A 21338-nucleotide genomic window follows, 5' to 3' on the forward strand; every position below is an offset into this window, starting at 1 on the left:
AACCATAATAATGAGCATTTAATATAGGACATAAGCGAACGCATAAAGCTGCACCGCCAAACTGAATGTGACAAAAACAGCAAGGAGACATTTAAATTGTTTATTAATAAACATTAATACACATTTCGTTTGGAATACATAATCAGAGTAGCCTATTTCTTTTCGTTTTTAATTATTTCGTTTTCGTTAAAGTGGATATTTCAAGCTTTCTATATATATATTTTTCTCATGTTTGTGATGCAAGCAGCCTATACAATGAGTTTTGGTTCATTTAGCCTGTAAGATGCGCTCCAGTTCACGTGCAAGTGATCGCGCCGGCACCATGATTACATTGTCATGATTATATTTTCTGCTATATTTGCTTCTTATTTATTAAATCCAGGCAATTGGTTGAAGAAACATTGATTAAAATTAAGATACAATTTTTACAAAACGAAATTCTCTTTAAAGAAAGACTTTCTACAAAACAAAACTTAAAGAAGTGGTCAAAATCATGTCTGACCACTTCATGACTCCCGATATATTGCGCGTCTTATGATCAAATAAATAATCAAATAAATTAATTTAAAACATAACACAGGACTATTTAAACATAAATATGAAACTACGTTTTCTTTAATGGCTACCAACACTTAGTACAGTTTAGAGAAATTTCATGTCCTGAGCAAGAGCGGATCATGAGTTGGATCAAGAATAATTTATTTTTAGACTTATATTTAATATTAGGGGATTCCAAATTATTTGACATATATATATATATTTTTTTAAGTAATGCAATAGTTACTTTCCCTGGTAATTAGTTACTTTTATAATTATGTAACTCCATTACTAATTGTGAGAAATAACTAGTAACTGTAACTAATTACTTTTTTAAAGTAACGTGCCCAAAACTGTTGGTTACGTAGTTTGTGACGTCACAGACACCAGCGATTTGAAACCATGTTTTAGAAAATACTCAGCAATTTGCACATGGTTTGTCTTAAAGCATAATAAAAACACCACATAGACATATAAATAACATTAAAAGCTTGATTTTCACCACAGGGGGACTTTAACTATAGCAATATTTCAACATTTAAAATGTATTATTTTATTTCAGATTTATTTCAATTATCAAACTATTTTTAATAGTTTTAGTTAACAACTCTGTTTCACAGAAGAATGTCAAACATGTTTGGAATGGTATATGAGTAAATGACAGAAATGTTAATTTACTGAGTAATCTATCTCTTTAGGCCTAACACCTCCCTACCTACTCGGACAGTTGCTTCACATTACTAAACCTTCCCCTCATCTACGTTATGTTGGCAAAGAGGTTGCAGCTGGAATCAAAGTGATGTTCACGTAAGGGTTAGAGAACTCTACCCTCCACCTGCTCTAATGCAACAGCTGAGATCCATTTCCATACTAATGCTTCTCCAAGGCCGTGATTTAAATGTACCCCATCATCCACCGAGTTCTATCAGTATCCTGCCGCTTGAATGGATCTCAAGAGCGATGTGACTGGCACGGAAGAACAGTGTTAAGTTTCTCCTCTGGTGCAATTTCCTTGAATAGTTCTACTCTAATATGCACATCCCAAGAATCGCATCTCTTTTTGAGTTCTCGCGAGTGATAGATATGCAGACGCAGTCCTCATTTGACATGCCGTGACAGTAGTTTGAATGCATCACTGCTGTTTGTTTTTGCCTGTGCCCCATCTCGCACAGCTCTGGAGATATGATTCGACAAAGTCTCTGGAGTTCCCAGGGAATATGTTTGGCTCTAGAACTTTCAGAAAACACTCAAGTGAAGTTTTTAAGCCATTGGGATTCCACTAAAGTTTTAGAACTTGGGTTGGAAGTTTCTAAACTGGCTCTGTGCTGTAATTGGTAATAATCTATATCCTGTGAGCTTGTGACAAGTTAGATGCCTGCAGTAAAATTCACTCCCATGGAAAGATGAGCTGTCCCCCTGACCCACTTTGCAATCAGAATCCGGTTTGGGGGGGTTCCAGTAGAACCTCTTCCAGAAATGCCATTCAGAGGTCAATCTAGTCCACAATCCCTACTCATTTAAACAGGCAGCTATAAAATAAATGCAATAATTTCTTTCAAATAAATAAATAAATACTGACCCCAAATTTTTGAATGGTAGTGTATATTTTAACAAAAGAGTTATATTTTGAATAAATGCTGTTCTTTTTTAAACTTTTTATTCATCAAAGAATCCTGAAAAAAGTATAGCAGGTTATAAAAAAAAAATATATTAAGCAGCACAACTGTTTTTAACATTGATATATAAATCAGAATATTAGAATGATTTCTGAAGGATCATGTGACACTGAAGACTGGAGTAATGGCTGATGAAAATTCAGCATCGCATCACAAAAATAAATTACATCTTAAAGTATATTAAAATAGAAAACCAATATTTTAAATTGTAATAATATTTCACAATATTACTTTTTTCCTGTATTTTAAATCAAATAAATGCAGGCTTGAGAGCATAAAAGACTTCTTTAAAAAAAATTAAAAACAAAATACAGTCAAATAGGGCTGTGTATTGCCAAGAATCTGGTGATACAATACGTATCACGATACAGGGTTTAAGATACGATATATTGTGATATATTGCGATATTTCTTGTTTTTTTTTTGTTTTGTTTTTTTTTAGAAAGATGTAGTTTTAGAAAAAACGGTCATAAAGAACACAACCTCTGCATAAAACCTGACAAGCAACTTTATTTTATTTAATCAATACAGTATTATTTGCATTAATATCACAATTTTGTGCAATCTAAATAAAGGGAAAATAGTCAAGTGACTGCAGGATTCTTTAGGTGTATATGTTTTAAAGGTTCACAGTACAGCAGTTTTTAATTTCTAAACTATTTAATAACAGAAATTGCATAGTCCATTCCATTCGTATGATCAGATGCTTTCTTTCTGCTGCCACCGCTGTCAATTTTGTTGTACGTGCTTATTTTGTTACAAAAAAAAATGTGCAGTACATATTCTATCGAACGCCTCTCTCAGCAGCGCGGATGCCGTCAGGATGTTAAGCAAGCTCTCAGATTCAATGCATTTCCCGAGTATTTGGATTTTAACTTGGACTATTTTGCAAACAAAATGACTCTTGTTGATTTCCTTAGTGGCTTCTTTATAGCTGAAGCCAATGGGTCCACACTTCAGCTCTGTATAGCGCGGGAGCTGAATAATTATATCGTATTGTGAGCTGGGTTTGCTAATGCTAACAGTAGCGATGCACGCACCTTCACCTTGAACTTCTCCGGCTCCGCGTCAGTTTAAGTTATGAGACAACACTGCCATCTAGCGATTGGGTTTTATACAGTCTGTGGTTTAAACCGAACACAAAGCCACGAATCTTGGATGTAAATATATAAATATCGATACTGTGTTTTTGAGAATCGATGCAGTATCGCCAAACATAATATCGCGATGTATCGATATTTTCCTACACCCCTACCAAACCAAAATGTATTCAGACATCTTGAACATTTCATTCATTGATACAGTTTATTCACTATAGTTTAAAAATGGTAATGAAATATGACAAGATCTCAGAGTTAAACTGTCAGAAAAAAAAATAATCTTAATTATGTCAGATAGCACTTAAAGGGTTAACGTTAGTTCACCCAAAAATGAAAATTCTGTCATTTATTACTTAACCTCATGTCGTTTCACACCCGTAAGACCTTCGTTAATCTTCGGAACACAAATTAAGATATTTTAGTTGAAATCCGATGGCTCCGTGAGGCTTCCATAGGGAGCAATGACACTTCCTCTCTCAAGATCCATAAAGGTATTAAAAACATATTTAAATCAGTTCATGTGAGTACAGTGGTTCAATATTAATATTATAAAGCGATGGCCGATTTTAAAACACCGCTTCAGGAAGATTCGGAGCACAAATGAATCAGTGTATCGAATCTTCTGTTCGGAGCGCCAAAGTCACGTGATTTCAGCCGTTAGCAGTTTGAAACGCGATCTGAATCGTGATTCGATACACTCGATATTTGTGCTCCGAATCTTCCTGAAGCAGTGTTTTGAAATCGGCCATCACTAAATAAGTCGTTATTATTTTTTTTTTTTTGGCGCACCAAAAATATTCTTGTCGCTTTATAATATTAATATTGAACCACTGTACTCATAGAATTTTCATTTTTGGGTGAACTAACCTTTTAAGCAAAACCTGGGCAGGTAAAAATGTCTGAATAATTTTTGGTTCCAAATTTGTATTAATTTTACTGGTAGTCCACTGTATGAAGAATTTTTGGGTATAATATGTCACAGTTTACTTTATTTTGCTATCCTCACTTACATAAATGAACTATAGTGTCCTGCACCAATAAAAATAAAAATAGATCAGAAACATCAAAAATGTCTGAATAATTTTTGGTTTGACTGTATATATATAAAATATTACTCTGTTGTTTGATATCAGTTTCCTAAAAAAAAAAAAAAAAAAAAAAGCTTATATAAATAATCTTGACATCGGCCACACTCTATTCAGCAAGAATGTTTAGCTCCAAAAACAGATGCATAAAGAGGCATATGTTTTACATAATCTAATTTACATAATTATTATATAATCATACAAACTCTGAGATGAGATGATTCTTCCTGTGCAATGTGGGTCACTGCTTGAGAAATAGATCTGAACTGGCTCGTGTAGTATTGTAAAGCTTATACTGCCATCTACAGTTGTGATTTGTACTAGTCTGTGAGTTGCTTGTAAAGCAGTGGCTCTCAACATTTTGACTCCAAGGCCTCCCATTGTCCCTGACAATACAATAATTATATTTCAGAATTCCAGAGCCGAACGTTCACCTTTTTAACCAATGTATTATACAATTCATTTGTGTTTTTCACAATCCATAAAGTCATTTGTGTTCACTGGATAAGAATCTTAGAATAAGGATTTTTTTTTTTTTTCTAAACTCACAAATTTTACCTGATAAAATATTTTAGAGTGTGACATAATTTGAAAATTTTCATGACTTTTCTTGGTCTAGAATAGAAATATCTTGATTTTTAATAGTTTTAGTTTATTTAATAACCACATTTATTTGAATAACCATAAAATAATGAGGAAATACCCAATTTTATCGATTATGTCTTCATAATTTTTTTTTAGTTACCCATTGTAGCTAGCTAGGGAGAGGATAAATGTTGGGTAAAGTGACACATACAGTTAAACTTGACTATAACACACTGAGATACGGAGCATCAGGAATCTCTGCCCTTTGACACTGACACAGCTGGCAATGGCAGCACTAAATTGTGTCTCATCATTGCTCTCTTTCTCCCTCTTTGTCTTTCTCACCAATCCCTGGTACAGAACAAAACACAGGACTATATAATGAGAAGTGGAAGAGGACATCTTAATCTCTCATTTGTTTGATTAGAAAAGGCTTACCCAATGAGAAAAAAACTATTTGATGCAACTATAAAATGCATATAGGCCTATTGTCAATACACTGTTAGAAATATTGCACATTTCTAACAGTATATTGGCAGTTTTAGAGTTATGTCAAATAGTTTTTTCTCATTGGGTAAGACTGGCTTCTATTTGTTTGCATTAGGGCATCAGAAGCTTAAACATCTTGTTTTATGATGCACATTCTTCCTCCAAGCACCTTGTAAAGGAGCAGTAAAGGACACTGCTGGAGGAGAGGTATAGGCCAGGGGTCAAGAGGAACAGCCATAAGCCATGTCACACACAAGAATTCCAGGCTGGTGCTCCAGCAACGTCTGCGTGTAAAAGAGTGTGATATGGTTGAAAATAGGATTGGCTACTTTATTGATAAATATGGCCATGCTGGTTATTTAAAAGCCAAGCTTTGTTAAAACTCATAAGTCTGCAGAACTGCATGCAAGATGCAGGTTTGACAGATTGTTCCTACTTGAAAAACAAACAAACAAACTTCTTAAACCAGCATAAGATTCTTTTCTAAACTGGTCTGATGGTTTTATAGGGATTCTTGGTGATTTGGCTTGGAAAATAGTTTGGTGACCAGCTAAACACAATCTTTGTGAGACAATCTTAAACCATCTAATACCAGAAAATCATCTTAGGCTGGTTTAAGATGTTTCTTAAGTATATGATCAAGCTATTGAGCAAGCTAATTGGATGCATTAAAATACTATTAAACTACTATAAATATAGGCCTAATATAACCTAACTACAAATATAACTAACCACTATAACTACTAAAGTCAAATTACATTTCTATCACTTTCCAGCTTTTTTTTTTTTTTTGTATGGGTTTGAATAATTGGCTCCAAAATTCTCAGGACATCACAATCAGAGAGGCGTTCACGCGCCTCACTGCGAGCGCGTGGATCATCGGAACGCCAATTCAACGCTCATCCGCGCGACCTGAGGCGAGGAGTGATGAACAACAGGACATTTCAAAGAAATAAAACAAAAACATGTCAGCAACACCCCGAGTGAGATATTTGCAGTTCTACAGAGACGGGCTGATTATCTGGAAAGGGATTCCAAGGATGTTATTCCAGGAATAATGTGCTCTGGAGAGACGGTGTCTTGATTACTTAAAGAAACAGCTGAAGCAGTTGAACAGAGGTAGGTCTTTCAAAGCTCTTCTAATCTTATTGTTTTTCAAATTAAAATTTGCGTCAACTGTGGGATACAGGATCAACTTTATAAGCAAACTAAATTTATATATAGGCTAAATCCTTTTAACTTTAGTAATATTAGTTGGTTTTATCAGTAATTTCAATAAAAAATGCAACAGCTCGTTTATTGTAGTTTGACGTTTCATCGTGTTCTTACGTGTAGCCTACATTTCGGTGTTTATCTTACACTTTACGGTGTTTAGTTAATGTTTAATGTTAATTACATTATTTAAGAGTCATATGTGTTACCCTGATGGTGTTTTATATTTGTGTGTATACATATGTATTCATCGTGCGTCCTTATATTTTACCAAAACATTTGTTTAATTCATACTTTTTACTTTCACCATACAGTATTTATGGTAAACATTTTTGGAGTTCTTATTATTATATCATATTGTCTATAAAACCAATACTGATGATTTGTCTCACAGAAAAAAAGTGCCTTTTTTATCATAGTTGGCCAAAAAGCATGCTTTTACTACATTCCAATAGTCTTTAATTCTTGTTTATTTCATTCATATCTTCATCTTTGTCTACTATATGAACAGTATTTATCTACTGGACAAGAAGCCAGAGTTGGAAGAGGATGTCTGGGGTAGATAAAAACCTAAACTCAGAGAAAAGTTTCAGAGTGGTCGTCCGTCTGTGTGCCCGTGAGAACATACACTCACACACAGGTCTCGCACAAATATTGCAGGTTTAATATGCAGTTGGACGTTTGCATGAAATTGTGTATTGTTTCACCTTTTCCCCATTGTTTTGTCTCTTTATTTCTGCAAACATTCCAAGCTATACATGTAACCCAAATGTTTCAATTCCTCAGTGAACAACAGACCAGAACATTCTACCTCTTTAGATGAACCCAGAGCCTCCATCAAAGTGACACATCTCAACAGAGTAGTTGTTGACACTGGAAGGGTGAGTGTTGAATCGAATGAGATCAAAGATGTCATTTAATTAGATTCATCATCCTCATTTTGCAAAAACAGAAAGAAATGATTCAAGTGAAACCAAAGTATGCAGTAAAGTCAAGTGAAGGTCTGATTGTCTGTTTTCTTTATTCTGCAGAGTCACAAGTCTCATATTATAGATCTTGATGCAGTTTTAAATGAGGAGGCATCTCAGAGAGATGTTTATGAGTCAACAACAAAGGTTCACAGAATGTTCTTCATAACAACAGTTATATTCATGTTTCATTCTAGTCCTTAGTAAATTGAGATGCTAATCTCTCTCTCTCTCCAGTGTCTGGTGGAGTATCTAATGCAGGGTTATAATGGATGTGTAATTGTCTATGGCTCTCCAGGCAGTGGTAAGACTCATACCATGCAGGGATGCAGCGTTTTAGCCAAACACAGAGGCATCATCAGCCGCGCTGCTGAGGACATCTTCACTTGTATCAAACCTTCAAGCTATTGGTTTTAGGAAATCACATTTTAACTTAGATTTCCCCATTTTCTTCTTCAGATAAGAAAGACTTATATATCTTATTGCAGTAACATTCAACTACTCATTCATTGCGCCACGCAACTATCCAATGTCTTTTATTCAAGCTCTCCTGACTACACATAATGTGACCTGTAACAGCATCCTTGAACAAGCCTTAATTTGAATAATCCAGCCCCCAAGGCATCTCACTGCAAAATCAGAGTGTCATTCTACCACATCTTCAATGAGAAGATATATGACCTATTGGTAAGTAATTTATAGTGTAATAAAATAAATAACTTTATCTATTAAATCAATCTTATTGTTAGGTCATGGGAACATTCCAGGAATGCCAAATCAATCAATCATTAAGCGTCATTGTCCTCATAAAGATTTATAATTATCATAATTATATATACACACTACTATTTAAAATGGGGTCAGTATGTTTTTTATGTTTTTGAACATTAAAAGTCTCAATAAAAAAACTCAAAATTAGAGTATTTCTCAATAAAAAATACAATAAAATAGTAATATTCTGAAAAATGATTATAATTTTAAATAACTGTTTTCAATTTTAATATATTTTAAAATGTTATTTATTCCTGTGATGGCAATGCTGATTTTTTACTCCAGTCTACAGTGTCACATGATCCTTCAGAAATCATTCTAATATGATGATTTGGTGCTTATTAATTTTTCTTTTTATTATTATTATCACAAATTCTTAAGTAAAAACAACAACACAAACAGAATTTATTTGAAATTGCTTCTTTTTTTGTCACTTTTGATCAATGCAATGTTCCTAAGAGCAATTCTTTCAAAAAAGGAATCATCAGACTTTTAAATTGTGGTGTATAGAAAAATTCAGCATTTTTAGGGTACCAATAAATTGCATCATTCTATAAAATCCCAGGGTTTGAGAAACTAAAAAAGGAGGAAAATTAACACTCAATTTAACCACAGATGTTCAGATGCTCTCTCGTCTCTCTTGAATCTGCTCAGGATCCGAAGGGGAGTGAGGTGATCTGGGTGCGTGACTGTGAGGAGGTGGTGCATCTCGATGGGTTGACGGAGGTGGAAGTAAGCTCTGCCCAGGATCTGCTGCAGGTGCATCGCCGTGGCTCCGCCCTCAGACACACAGGTAACAGAGCCATTAACTCAATCTGCGCACAAATGTTCTGATAGAGCTGATGAGCAAATACTATTTTATCTGAAGTATGATCATAAGAGTGATCTCAGCTTGCTTTATACAATCTGACTCCTACATACCTTTCTAAAATTCTGCAGGGATCTCAAAGGGAGATTTTCCAAGCCGATCCCACACGGTATTTAACATTGTGGTCATTAACACAACGGTCCAGTCCCCTGGTAGGTGTTTTTATGTTTTCCAAACATAAAAGTCTTTCTGGAGTTTCCCTGAATTATGTTTTTGCACTTATGCCATGTTTTTATTCTCTTATTACATTTCTAAAATAAATTCCTCATAGATGTTTTAGGAGAGTTTCCTTGACATTCTACTACGTTTTTACTTGTTTTTAATGGTAACTCAGTCCATTTGTCGGTCAGTAACTCCCCCCAGTTGACCCCCTACGCATTAGTCAGCTCTAGGAACCTCTGCCTGCGGTCTGATTGTTATTGTAGAGAGATATGAACATACCAGAGCCTCCCACAGGGTCTTCCACTACCCCCTGCAGTGGTGTGTTGCAAACTCACTGTGTTAAGGTGTAATTATATTCTATTAACACAAATCTGATTAACCTCCTCCCTTTGTGTGTATTTTTGTTGAATGGTTGCAGAGGGAGTTTTGACAGCCAGCAAACTCACTCTGGTAAGATGATAGCATCGGAGACTCCTTTTAGCATAACTGAAATATTAGGTATTCTCTGAGGGAAATACACATTCTTGGCATTCTTGTGGTAAGCACCATATTTGTCTGTGAATTAATAAAGAATTATGAAACTCACATGATTATTGCTCTTTGTTAGGTGGATCTGGCAAGCTCAGGAAAAGTAAGTTTATATGTTGAAATTGTGTCTTCTCATTGTAACACAATAAACAGTAAGAGTAAACACTATTGATTGCCATATTATAATATTTAAATTGCACCAATTAATTGGTGCATTCATTTCTATAAAAATATTTTAAAGATTTTTTTTACTTTCCTCCACCAAATGTTTTTTTACACCAAATGAAAAAATGTAGATTTATATGATTACATTGATACGCCGATAGGTGGTGTCTTTGTGAATAAATCATTAAAGGGGTCCTATTATGCAAAATTCACTTTTACATGGTGTTTGAACTTAAATGTGTGTCAGCAGTGTGTGTACACAACCATCCTATAATGGTAAAGCTACTAAGTTACACAATCAAGAGCAGTGAGTGATTTTCTGTTTTTTTGTTTTGTTTTGTTTTGTTTGATTCATGATTCAACGGCATATATGGCAGTAAGAACTGTACATTACACTGCTTTCACTTTAATACACAGATCTAATACACACATGCAATTTCTTTACTTGCTATTTACATTTACAGACATAACCGACTGGGTTTATGTGAACTAGGGACTTTTGGGTGGTACTCAGTGTGTTTCGACTTGAGGGTCTAACTGAAGTTCAGAGTAAAAATTTCACCTTAAGAAAGTCCCTGCATGCTAGGAAGTACTTTTTGAAAGTTCAGGAACTTTTGGGGGGTGGAACTTGGCTGCTGAAGATACTGATTGGCTGAGTTCACGCAGCATTTTATTTCAACCACCATTTTTAATTGCAGTAAGAATTGTTTGCTATTTGAATCAACAATGAAGTTTAAAAATTATGACCAATGGGCCAACGACAAGGTTCAGGCTTTATTTAGCTTATATATGGATAATGAAATCCAGCAGGAACTGGAAAGTCACGCGCAGTCCTACGTCACTGGACTAATCTTCACAGTACTTTAGACCAGGATGGTCTGGGGGCAACAGGTCTGGGGGGGAAAGTTCCTGGGACAATTTTTTCAGGTAATTTCAGTGGAAACGAGTGTTTTTTACATAACCTTGTGTGTATTTGACAGTGTAAGCACAATAACACGTGAAAGAGAACTTAGTATAATACTCACGGGACGTGCCATCTGACAGCCAGCTTTCTGTGCACGTGCTTCAGGTGTGTGCGCTCAGAAAACCATATATCAGAAGTTTAGACTGACATGGCTTTAAAATGCATGCAGATAATAAACTTTTATGATGATGAAGAACTGCAATGTCACGTGAGCGTGACCGCGATAGAGATGATAATCAAAACCAAAGATTTTTGTTAGATTTTGGCAACGTATCCGAGGCACGAGCTGTAAGCTCCACCCTCTTCTGGAAAGCGAGGTGGGGAGAAGCAGATCATTTGCATTTAAGACACATGCACGAAAACAGCATGTTTTTCCTTCCACTCAAAAATGGCCATTTACAAAATGGTATAATAAATGATCTGTGGGGTATTTTGAGCTGAAACTTCATAGACAGAGGACACCAGAGACTTATGTTACATCTTGTAAAAGGGGGCATAATAGGTCCCCTTTAAAGTCATTAATGAATGATAATAATGCTTGGAGAGGCGCAATGGACGTGACTTTGTACATAATTATTTATTGTCGGAGCAAAATAAACTATCAATATTGTATCTAAAATGTGATTTGCTGAATATTAACTTCTTGCTTAATGAATTGTTGTAGAAAAGCAATCTCACAGTCGTAATCATGCTATTTTTTCGAATATCAACAATGATTACCTTCAACACGCAAAGACATCTTAAAAATACACAGGTTTATGTGACAAATACCTCAGTTTCAGTTTTAATGTTCACTCTTTCTTTCTTTCTCTCTTACTGTCACATCAGTGCCGTAGTTCTGTGGTTCCTGACATGAAGAGAACTTTCAATACCACAAATGAAAACCCACAAGATACCAAGATGCTGAAACGCTCCCTCACCATATTCGGAAATGTTAGTAATACCTCAAACATGTCAGCAAAGAAGCAGCATTTCTATCTTATCACTCTTGTCCCGGTCACACTAAGGGTATTTTTGTAGAGCAGCGCTTGTTTTGAGTATCTCAAGACGTACTCCAGTGATTATTTATCAGTCTAAGGGCCCTATCTTAATCATATCAATGTGCTGGCTGCATATGCAGGAAATTAGACACAGGAAATGATCTGTGGGGATACATAGCTTTCCATGTAGGGATGGGGGGGATGTCATGTCACATCTAACAGAGAAAATAATTTCTGCCGAATACTGGCCTCTTCGTTTGATTATTTACATTTAGATAATGTTGAGGCCCTTCTTCCTTGTTACGAATTTTCTCATTGTGTTTAAAGAAAAGTTCCAAACTATGAGTCATTTTGGACATGAATCATATAAAAACATTTTGATGCTGTCCTGGTATAAATTATATAGTACAATAAAATTATTCAAATGCAAAATTGAGAAAATAACAATCCTTCCTTTCTTTTTTAGGTGATTTTTGCCCTCAGCTCTGCGGGGTCCCAGCACGTCCCATACAGAGAATCCAAACTAACCCGAGCACTTAGGGATTGGTGAGCATCATCAACATCGCCATAATCATGCTTCATTTTCTTTAACATTTGTGTAAATTCATTGACTGTTTCTGAGTTTGATGTTTATTTTGGTGTCTGGTTTAGTTTGGGAGGGAACTGCCGGACATGTTTAGTGGTCACGGTGTCATCTCATTCATCTTCAATAACTGAAACTCTAAGCTCTCTTCAGTTTGCCTCCAGAGCCATGGCTGTTCCATCTCGACCCATATACACATCTCAGTTACATTACACACCTGAACAGGTAAACGCATTCTTCCCATGAACATTTTAATTCTGAAAACATATACTTTTAGTATATACATCACACTTGAACAAATGCACACAAGTCTTCACAGATTTTACATATCTTATGATATGTATTAATTTTCATGTTAAATAAGTGATTTTGTAATGACCATTTACACACAGATGCACAATGCTGGTGAAGTCTTACACATGACACACTTATCTAACTGTTTTCTAAAATCAGCTTTATAAATTACGTATTCTCACAAAATATTCTAGCCATGTGCATATCTGAGCGGGAAGAAGGACATTAATCATCTGAACAGACAACAGATTCTACCGCCAGTTGGATCTGACAGAAGGGTGAGACTCAAACTCGCACACATACACAGCACATACTCGCATAGACATAATTTACAGCTTCATTTTAAACCCTGAATCTGTTTATATGTCAAGTGCCCTTTTGCAGCTGAGCGAGTCGTAAAAATGAAAGAGGCAACTTTTATTGTGCTCATCAGTTTGACTCTTCATTTGAATAGTTTTCTGGGGACACTAGAGACTTATGTTACATCTTGTAAAAGGGGGCATAATAGGTCCCCTTTATAGTCATTAATGAATGATTCTTTATTGAACTTATTCACTCAACCGATGCTAGTATGCGGTTCCGAATTCAGAAACTGTCCTTACAAGTCTTTGAATCATTCATTCAACTGATTTGTTCAAAAACATTGATTCAGTCACTGACAAAATGATACCTAACGTTTGTGTGTGGCTTGGAGAGGTGCAACGGACCTTGCATTTTACATAATTAATTAATCTTTGTACATAATTATTTATTGTCGGAGCAAAATAAACGAACTATCAATATTGGATTTAAAATGTAATTTGCTGAATATTAACCTCTTAACCTCACATAGATGCAATTTACAGCTTCATTTTAAACCCTGAATCTGTTTGCATGTCAAGTGCCCTTTTGCAGCTGAGCGAGTCGTAAAAATGAAAGAGGCAACTTTTATTGTGCTCATCAGTTTGACTCTTCATTTGAATAGTTTTGCCTCTTGGGGCCTGTTTCTAAAGTTACAGTATAGTGAGAGAGATCATCAGCAGGACACTATGAGTCAGAGGAGAACAGTGTTAATCTAAATATATAACATACAATGTTTTATTGGGACATTCAGACATTGTGTACATCAGAACTAGAAGATGCTTTCCATAGAATTCCCATGGAACAAACCTGGGGTCAAATAGGTCACATTCCTTTATTAAAGGTGCCATTGAACATTTTTTTTTTTTACAAGATGTAATATAAGTCTAAGGTGTCCCTTAGACTTATATTAAGTCCCTTAAACTTAATTTTTTAACTGCCTATTTTGAGGCATAATTAGAAATGCGCAGATTCATGATGCGGCCCCTTTAAATCGCGCGCTCTCCGCCCGCTCCTGAGCTCTCCACTCTATCACAGCTAATATAACCCTCAAAATGGATCTTTACAAAGTGTTCATCATGCAGCATGTCTAATTGCGTAAGTATAGTATTTATTTGAATGTTTACATTTGATTCTGAATGAATTTGAGGCTGTGCTCCGTGGCTAACGGCTAATGCTACACTGTTAGAGAGATTTATAAAGAATGAAGTTGTGTTTATGAATTATATAGACTGCAAGTGTGTAAAAATGAAAATAGCGACAGCTCTTGTCTCCGTGAATACAGTTATAAACAATGGTAACTTTAACCACATTTAACAGTACATTAGCAACATGCTAACGAAACATTTAGAAAGACAATTTACAAATATCACTAAAAATATCATGATATCATGGATCATGTCAGTTAATATTGCTCCGTCTGCCATTTTTCGCTGTTGTCCTTGCTTGCTTACCTAGTCTGATGATTCAGCTGTGCACAGATCCAGACATTACTGGCTGCCCTTGTCTAATGCCTCAATCATGGGCTGGCATATGCAAATATTGGGGGCGTACATATTAATGAGCCTGACTGTTACATAACAGTCGGTGTTATGTTGAGATTCGCCTGTTCTTAGGAGGTATTTTAAACAAATGAGATTTACTTAAGAAGGAGGAAACAATGGAGTCTGAGACTCACTGTATGTCATTTCCATGTACTAAACTCTTGTTATTCAACTATGCTGAGGTAAATTCAATTTTCAATTCGATGGCACCTTTAACAACTTATACAATTTTTCGAAACCTTTTAAAGTTATAAAGCAAAGCTATATTTTCCAGTTTTAGAAAATAATGGCTCTTATGAACCGGTTCTGTATAAAGAGTCTGTCAAAAAGATTCCCAAACTTGCTCAAATTAGCCATTTGAATCAGTGAATCATTTAGTGCCATAATTTGAATTCGCAGACATGCTTACTTCCCATCCTCTTGAGTTCAGTCAGTTCCTCTGAATGTAAACTCAGCTCAAGTCACTGTGGAGATGGGCTGGAGCTCAGACCTTTTCTGCCCCAGCTGGAAAAACCAGGCCAAACTGAACCAACTGGACGTTACCACCGTGGATCTCGACCTGGAGATGAGAAGAATAGAGCTGATGGTAACAAGCTGCATTTTCAGCTTTATCCCATAAAATCGGGAGTCACTTTAACACTAAACAAGAACTTTTAACTGCTTTGTAGGTAGGATGACCCGTTCCCTGTCACGTTCCCTCTCTGGGGCAATACTCCATGATGCTGGGGGGAGAGAAAGAACTGGAAAGGGATTGGAGTTTTCATCCGCACAGCGCGGCTCTGTTGAGCGGCTCTCCGCATCCTCTCTCGAACCTTTTTCAGCTACCTCAGCAGCTGTGGAGTGTCCTAACTGTTCCCGGGAACGAAATATCCGAGAGGAATATGACAAAATCATTGTTCAGGCTAAGAGAGACAAAGATTTTCTAAGTCAGAAAGTAGCAGAACTTGAGAATGAGTTGAAGATGAGAGCAACAAAGGAGAGAGAAGATAGGACAAGCTGGGAAAAGAAAAAAGAAAATGAAGAATCTACAAGCAGCACATCTGCAGCTCCTGGAATAATACAGACTGCAGAGGTACCAACACATTGGAGCATATACTGTATTGAAAATATCCTGGGTTATATCACCATTTTTCACTTTGTTCCTATAGAGGAATGTTTCAGATCATAAAACTGTGGAACCCTGTAACTATTCAGTAGTCAATATCAGGGAAATTTCACTAATCTCAATACAAATTAACTAAAACCGGTATGTTAATGAACTCACTCTTATATTGAAAATGTTCAGTATATTTAAAAATTATTATAGTATTTATTTATATATTTTTAAATATTATTTTATATATTTTTATGCACTCCCATTCAGAAAGTTTGGGTTGTTAGGATTTTTAAAAGTGTTTTTGAAAGTCTCTTATGCTCACCAAAGCTGCATTTATTTGATGAAAAATACAGAAAAAAACACAAAAATGTGAAATATTATTACAATTTAAAATAACTGTTTTCCATTTGAATACATTGTAAAATGTAATTTATTCCTTTAATGGCAAAGCTGAATTTACAGCATCATTACTCCAGTCTTCACTGTCACATGATCCTTCATAATTCATTCTAATATGCTGATTTGGTGTTCAAGAGGTTCTTATTATTAATGTTGTAATATTTTTATATTTGTGTGGAAACTATTATATTAAGTGTTCAGGCAAACATAAATATTTTTATATTAATATTTGGGCAAGATGGGAATTTTGATCAAAGAAGTGCATTTGACAGTTTAAGATGGTCTGTGTGTCATTTCCGAAAAGAACAGCACAGACATTTCTCAACCTGTTTTGTAGGTGTGTTTGCAAACAGAAGCAGAGCATCTGAGAGCAGAGCTGAGCGCATGTCATGAGAGAGAGAGGATGCTGACAAACACGCTCCACTCTGAGAGAGAGAGACTGGCCCAGGATGCCCAGGATCTGCTCACACAGCTTAACAGCACCAAAGAGAGAAACAGTCAGCTTGTGTCAGCCCTTAACAACCAGCAGGTACATACAGTATCACACAAGGTCTGTTTGAATATGTGAACATGTGAAACAACAACACAACCTATTTTTGTATTTTAGGATTACATAAAGTAAAGTGCAGTGTGATCACTTTAGATAGCAGTCTTATTTGTTAGTGATTGTAGTTTGATATTTGTGTTATTAATGTGCTGTTTGTATGGTAGGAGAGCTTGTTGGCAGAACTACAGACTAGTAGAGAGGACCTTGAAAGATTTCGAGAGAGTGTCTCTCTTACCCTCAGCCAGCTCAAGACTGAAAAGGTTTCATCTTTCTCTCCTGTTCTTATTTTTTTTAATTGTTTTTATTTGTTTGTTTTCTACTTATTCCTCTTTTAGACTTTTTTAAGGTCAGTAGATAACAATTCACTGTACCAGAAGTGTGTAATTTCTGTACTGCTATCGCCACCAAATAGAATGTCTGTCTGGGATTGTTTGGACAAACATTGTTTGCCCCTGAATTCACACTATTGGTTGAGCCAATGCTGCTAAATTGTGTGGTTAGAATGCTCAAACAAATAGCAAAATGTTTTTTTTTTTTTTTACACTTTTTGAGAAATAATCCCACACATTCCTTGCTTCTAGTTGTCTCTAAATGTTAAGGCATAGGATATTTATATAAAAATCTTATATCACGATATGATCAATTTTATTTCACGATAACGATATATAACACAATATATTTTTGCTTTAAATAAGGTTTTTATAATATCAACATTTTTGATACCACTGAAATTTCATAATTCTTATCACCATTTACAATATCATTTAAAAACTAATACTAGCCTTAAAAAAAAAACAAAAACAAATGAAATAGACCTACTTAAAAAACTTCAAGCACTAGAAGTACTACATAAAATATATAAAGTATTCAAATGTTTAAACAAAAACTGCATAGTTTTTACTGTGTAAATTATACATTTATTCTTATTAAAGTTACAAAAGTGATTCAGTCAAGAGCAGTGAGAGATTTTCCCTCTCTTTTTTGTTGTTTGATTAGCATTAATGACAGCAGGCATATTTGGATGCTGTCACTTTAAGGCCGACTACACGGTCCCATTATATTTGTGCGTTGTTCCTTCTCAATTTCTCAGTTTTTTCTCAACTGTTTTACGCTGACTTAAGTCATAAATTACTCTGTTTACTTGCAAATACATGTCACTTTGACACGTGTATTTAACTGTTCAAGCCCAATTAGATGTCAAAAAGCACTCAGTTCAGTTCTCGTGCGCTTTATTAGCAGCAGCTTGTCTCACACGGCAGTTAGAAACACTCACAGAGAGCACGTGCATAGACCGAACTGAGTTGTCCGTCAATGCTAATTCTGCTTCAACGGTGCTTAAACAGTGCTTAAATAGTCCAAAATCTCTACCGGTTGACATATTTCTACCGGTTATTCACCGGTATATCGCCTACCCTTACAAAATACTACACATCACTTTCTATACCACCTACTGGACAATTAAAATTACATGTGTTGCCCTTCATTGGTAGATTATATGAATTCCACTTTCATTTTGTTTTACAGACTGATCTGATGTCACACTTAGAGGACACAAAAAGTTCCTATGAAAAGGTAACCTAGGACACACACTACCAATCAAAAGTTTGAGTTGGTAAGATTTTTTATGTTTCTGAAAAAAAGTGTCTTATGTTCAATAAGTCTGCATTTATTTGATCAATAATACAGTAAAAACAGTAATATTTTGAAATATTTTTACAATTTAAAATGACTGTTTTCTGTTTGAATATATTTTAATTCTTTTGATGACAAAGCTTAATTTCAGCATCATTGATTTTTTTTTTTTTGATTCTTTGATGAATAGAAAGTTCAAAAGAATAGCATTTAATTTTTTGACATGGATTATAATGCATACTTACTGAATATTAGTATTAATAAAAAAAAATCATACTGACCCCAAACTTTTGAACTTTTTATTTAATTAATTTATTTTTAAAAAAGAAAGATAATAATTATTATTTTTTGCATTTGTATGTGTACTTCTTCCCCAGGTGTGCTTGGAAAATGCTGGTTTGAGACAGAAACTAAAGTCATTTTTAAGGGAGATCAACTCAGCACCCTTTACAGGATCCAGCAGTCCAGACGCAAACACTTCACACACACACACAGTCACAACAAATACCGAGATGATTGTTGTATCACACCATTTGTCTCAGCAATGTCCTGCAGGTGTCACGAAAGGCAAGAGATCCATATAATCTCATTTTCATCATTTGAAAAAACAGCTATAACATCTGTATTAACCTAATTCATTATTCAGTGTTTAAGCTGTAGGTAACCTTTTAATGTTTATGACCTATATTGTTTTTGGCATGTCAACAGGAAGCGAATGCTGCTTCAGTCAATGTGAAGGGTTTCAGCAACCTGAGGAGGGGTTTACAGAAAAATCTGAAACCACAAACTCCAACTGTGAACAGCCCCTGTATAAACCCCAAAATCTCTACAAGCAGCTGTGAGCCTCTGTAGAACAAATCTCGTGAATATGAGTTTATAGAAGTTATATTTGACACTTGAGACCTTATGTAGCGGGTTCTGTGTGGTTTCTGCAGGAGGAGGGAGCACAGTCTGTTACTGGATGTGATGCTGGTTCTGTACAGGAGAGAGTGGTTTCTGCAGGATGCCATACCATACGTCAGACGTACACTCAGGAAGTGTGGATTGAGGCCTGAGGATATAGACTAAAGACTGTGTACTTGTGTGTGAATGAATGAGAGAGGTGAAAGTTGTCCTGTAGGCATCACAGGTAAAGTTATAGTTAGCTTAAAAGTGAATATTATGTCATTAGCCTTCTGCATACAGCATTATTACTCATTAATGAATGAGTAAAAAAAAAAAACACTGTAAAATTATCATAAAAGTTGTATCAAAGACTCTAGATATAGAAAGATGGTTTACTCCTTTTAGTTATGAATAGGAGAAACAATATGGCGGAATACGTCCCGCCTGCTAAGTAAAAGAGCCAATCGCTGTTTGATAAAGTCATTGCGTCACTGCAGCTGCCTTTAGAAGCTCCGGTTCCCATAGAAACCTGAGACTCGCGCTTAGGATTACACATGCGCATTGGCTCTTCTAGCATGAAAAATAAGCTATGTGAGCATAAGAAACAACATATATGGGCCAGTTCATGTCAGATTTTGTTGCTGATTTTAAATATTTTATTTAATTGTGAGTTCGCCAAGCATTTTTTGAGATTTCAGGATTTCTCGGTATTGGATGCCCCGAAATAGCTGCCTGGAGGCGTTGCAAATATGGCCGCCGAGTGAACAGACTTTCCTTGAAAGGGACTTTGGCTGTATTTATAACTTCTGATGTCATACAATAGCTTTGTGATTAACGGACCAACATTTAAGTTGCTATTCCCTGAAAATTTTGGAATCCTCCCATGGGATATCATGAGAGTTCATAAGCCAAGTAGCAATGTCCGAATTACAAGTGAATTGTTCTTTTAACTCATTTATCACAGCACCACAAAGCTATTGTTTGACTTCAGAAGACTTAGAATATAGTGCATGAACCATATGGACTACTTTTATGTACTTGAATTATGCTTTTACATTTTTTCTTCAGTCCCTATTGCAAGTTAATGAAAAAAGAATGACCAGCATGTTCATGTTCTGCAGAAGAAAGTCATACAGGTTAGAAACCACATCACAGTGAGTAAATTATGACTGAAAATTGGGAAATTTGCGGGGTGAACTATTCTTTAAAGGTGCCATGGAACGTTTTTTTTACAAGATGTAATATAAGTCTAAGGTGTCCCCCTGAATGTGTCTGTGAAGTTTCAGCTCAAAATACCCCATAGATTTTTTAAAAAAAATTTTTTTACTGCCTATTTTGGGGCATCATTAACTATGCACCGATATATATATAGGTTGCGGCCCATTTAAATCTCGTGCCCCCCCGCCCACGGAGCTCGTGCTTGCTTTAACCAGCATAAACACAGTTTACACAGCTAATATAACCCTCAAAATGGATCTTTACAAAGTGTTCGTCATGCATACTGCATGCATGCGTCGGATTATGTGAGTATAGTATTTATTTGGATGTTTACATTTGATTCTGAATGAGTTTGTTAGTGCTCCGTGGCTAAAGCTAACATTACACACTGTTGGAGAGATTTATAAAGAATGAAGTTGTGTTTATGAATTATACAGACTGCAAGTGTTTAAAAATGAAAATAGTGACGGCTCTCGTCTCCGTGAATACAGTAAGAAACAATGATAACTTTAACCACATTTAACAGTACATTATCAACATGTTAACAAAACATTTAGAAAGTTTACAAATATCACTAAAAATATCATGATTTTATGGATCATGTCAGTTATTATTGCTCCATCTGCCATTTTTCGCTGTTGTCCTTGCTTGCTTACCTGGTCTGACGATTGAGCTTTGCACATCCAGACGTTAATACTGGCTGCCCTTGTGT

At 35.5% G+C, this 21338-nt stretch overlaps 1 protein-coding gene across 1 annotated transcript; it reads left to right on the forward strand.

Annotated features, from left to right (window-relative positions):
* The first annotated feature begins 7232 nt into the window (after nt 1-7232).
* On the forward strand, nt 7233-19663 carry si:ch211-63b16.4 (kinesin-like protein Klp68D). Its single transcript, XM_067368328.1, has 21 exons — nt 7233-7323; nt 7470-7564; nt 7715-7798; nt 7889-8039; nt 8265-8338; nt 9077-9215; nt 9362-9442; nt 9871-9902; nt 10060-10083; nt 11938-12042; nt 12556-12635; nt 12741-12897; nt 13161-13244; nt 15228-15435; nt 15518-15921; nt 16682-16873; nt 17056-17151; nt 18416-18463; nt 18901-19090; nt 19232-19361; nt 19459-19663. Exons 1-21 carry the CDS (start codon nt 7233-7235, stop codon nt 19589-19591), a joined length of 2598 nt encoding a protein of 865 aa, XP_067224429.1. The 3' UTR covers nt 19592-19663.
* Nucleotides 19664-21338: the final 1675 nt, after the last annotated feature.

The sequence above is a fragment of the Chanodichthys erythropterus genome, chromosome 18, assembly GCF_024489055.1.
Source record: "Chanodichthys erythropterus isolate Z2021 chromosome 18, ASM2448905v1, whole genome shotgun sequence".
NCBI classification, from domain to species: domain Eukaryota; kingdom Metazoa; phylum Chordata; class Actinopteri; order Cypriniformes; family Xenocyprididae; genus Chanodichthys; species Chanodichthys erythropterus.

What these genes read in the sequence shown, in the direction of transcription:
- si:ch211-63b16.4 (XM_067368328.1), top strand. Translation starts at nt 7,233, where the DNA reads ATGTCTGGGGTAGATAAAAACCTAAACTCAGAGAAAAGTTTCAGAGTG. An exon ending in CTCCGCCCTCAGACACACAG is followed by an intron (nt 9,216 to 9,361) that starts GTAACAGAGCCA and finishes AAAATTCTGCAG; the next exon opens with GGATCTCAAAGGGAGATTTT. An exon ending in CAGCCCTTAACAACCAGCAG is followed by an intron (nt 16,874 to 17,055) that starts GTACATACAGTA and finishes TTTGTATGGTAG; the next exon opens with GAGAGCTTGTTGGCAGAACT.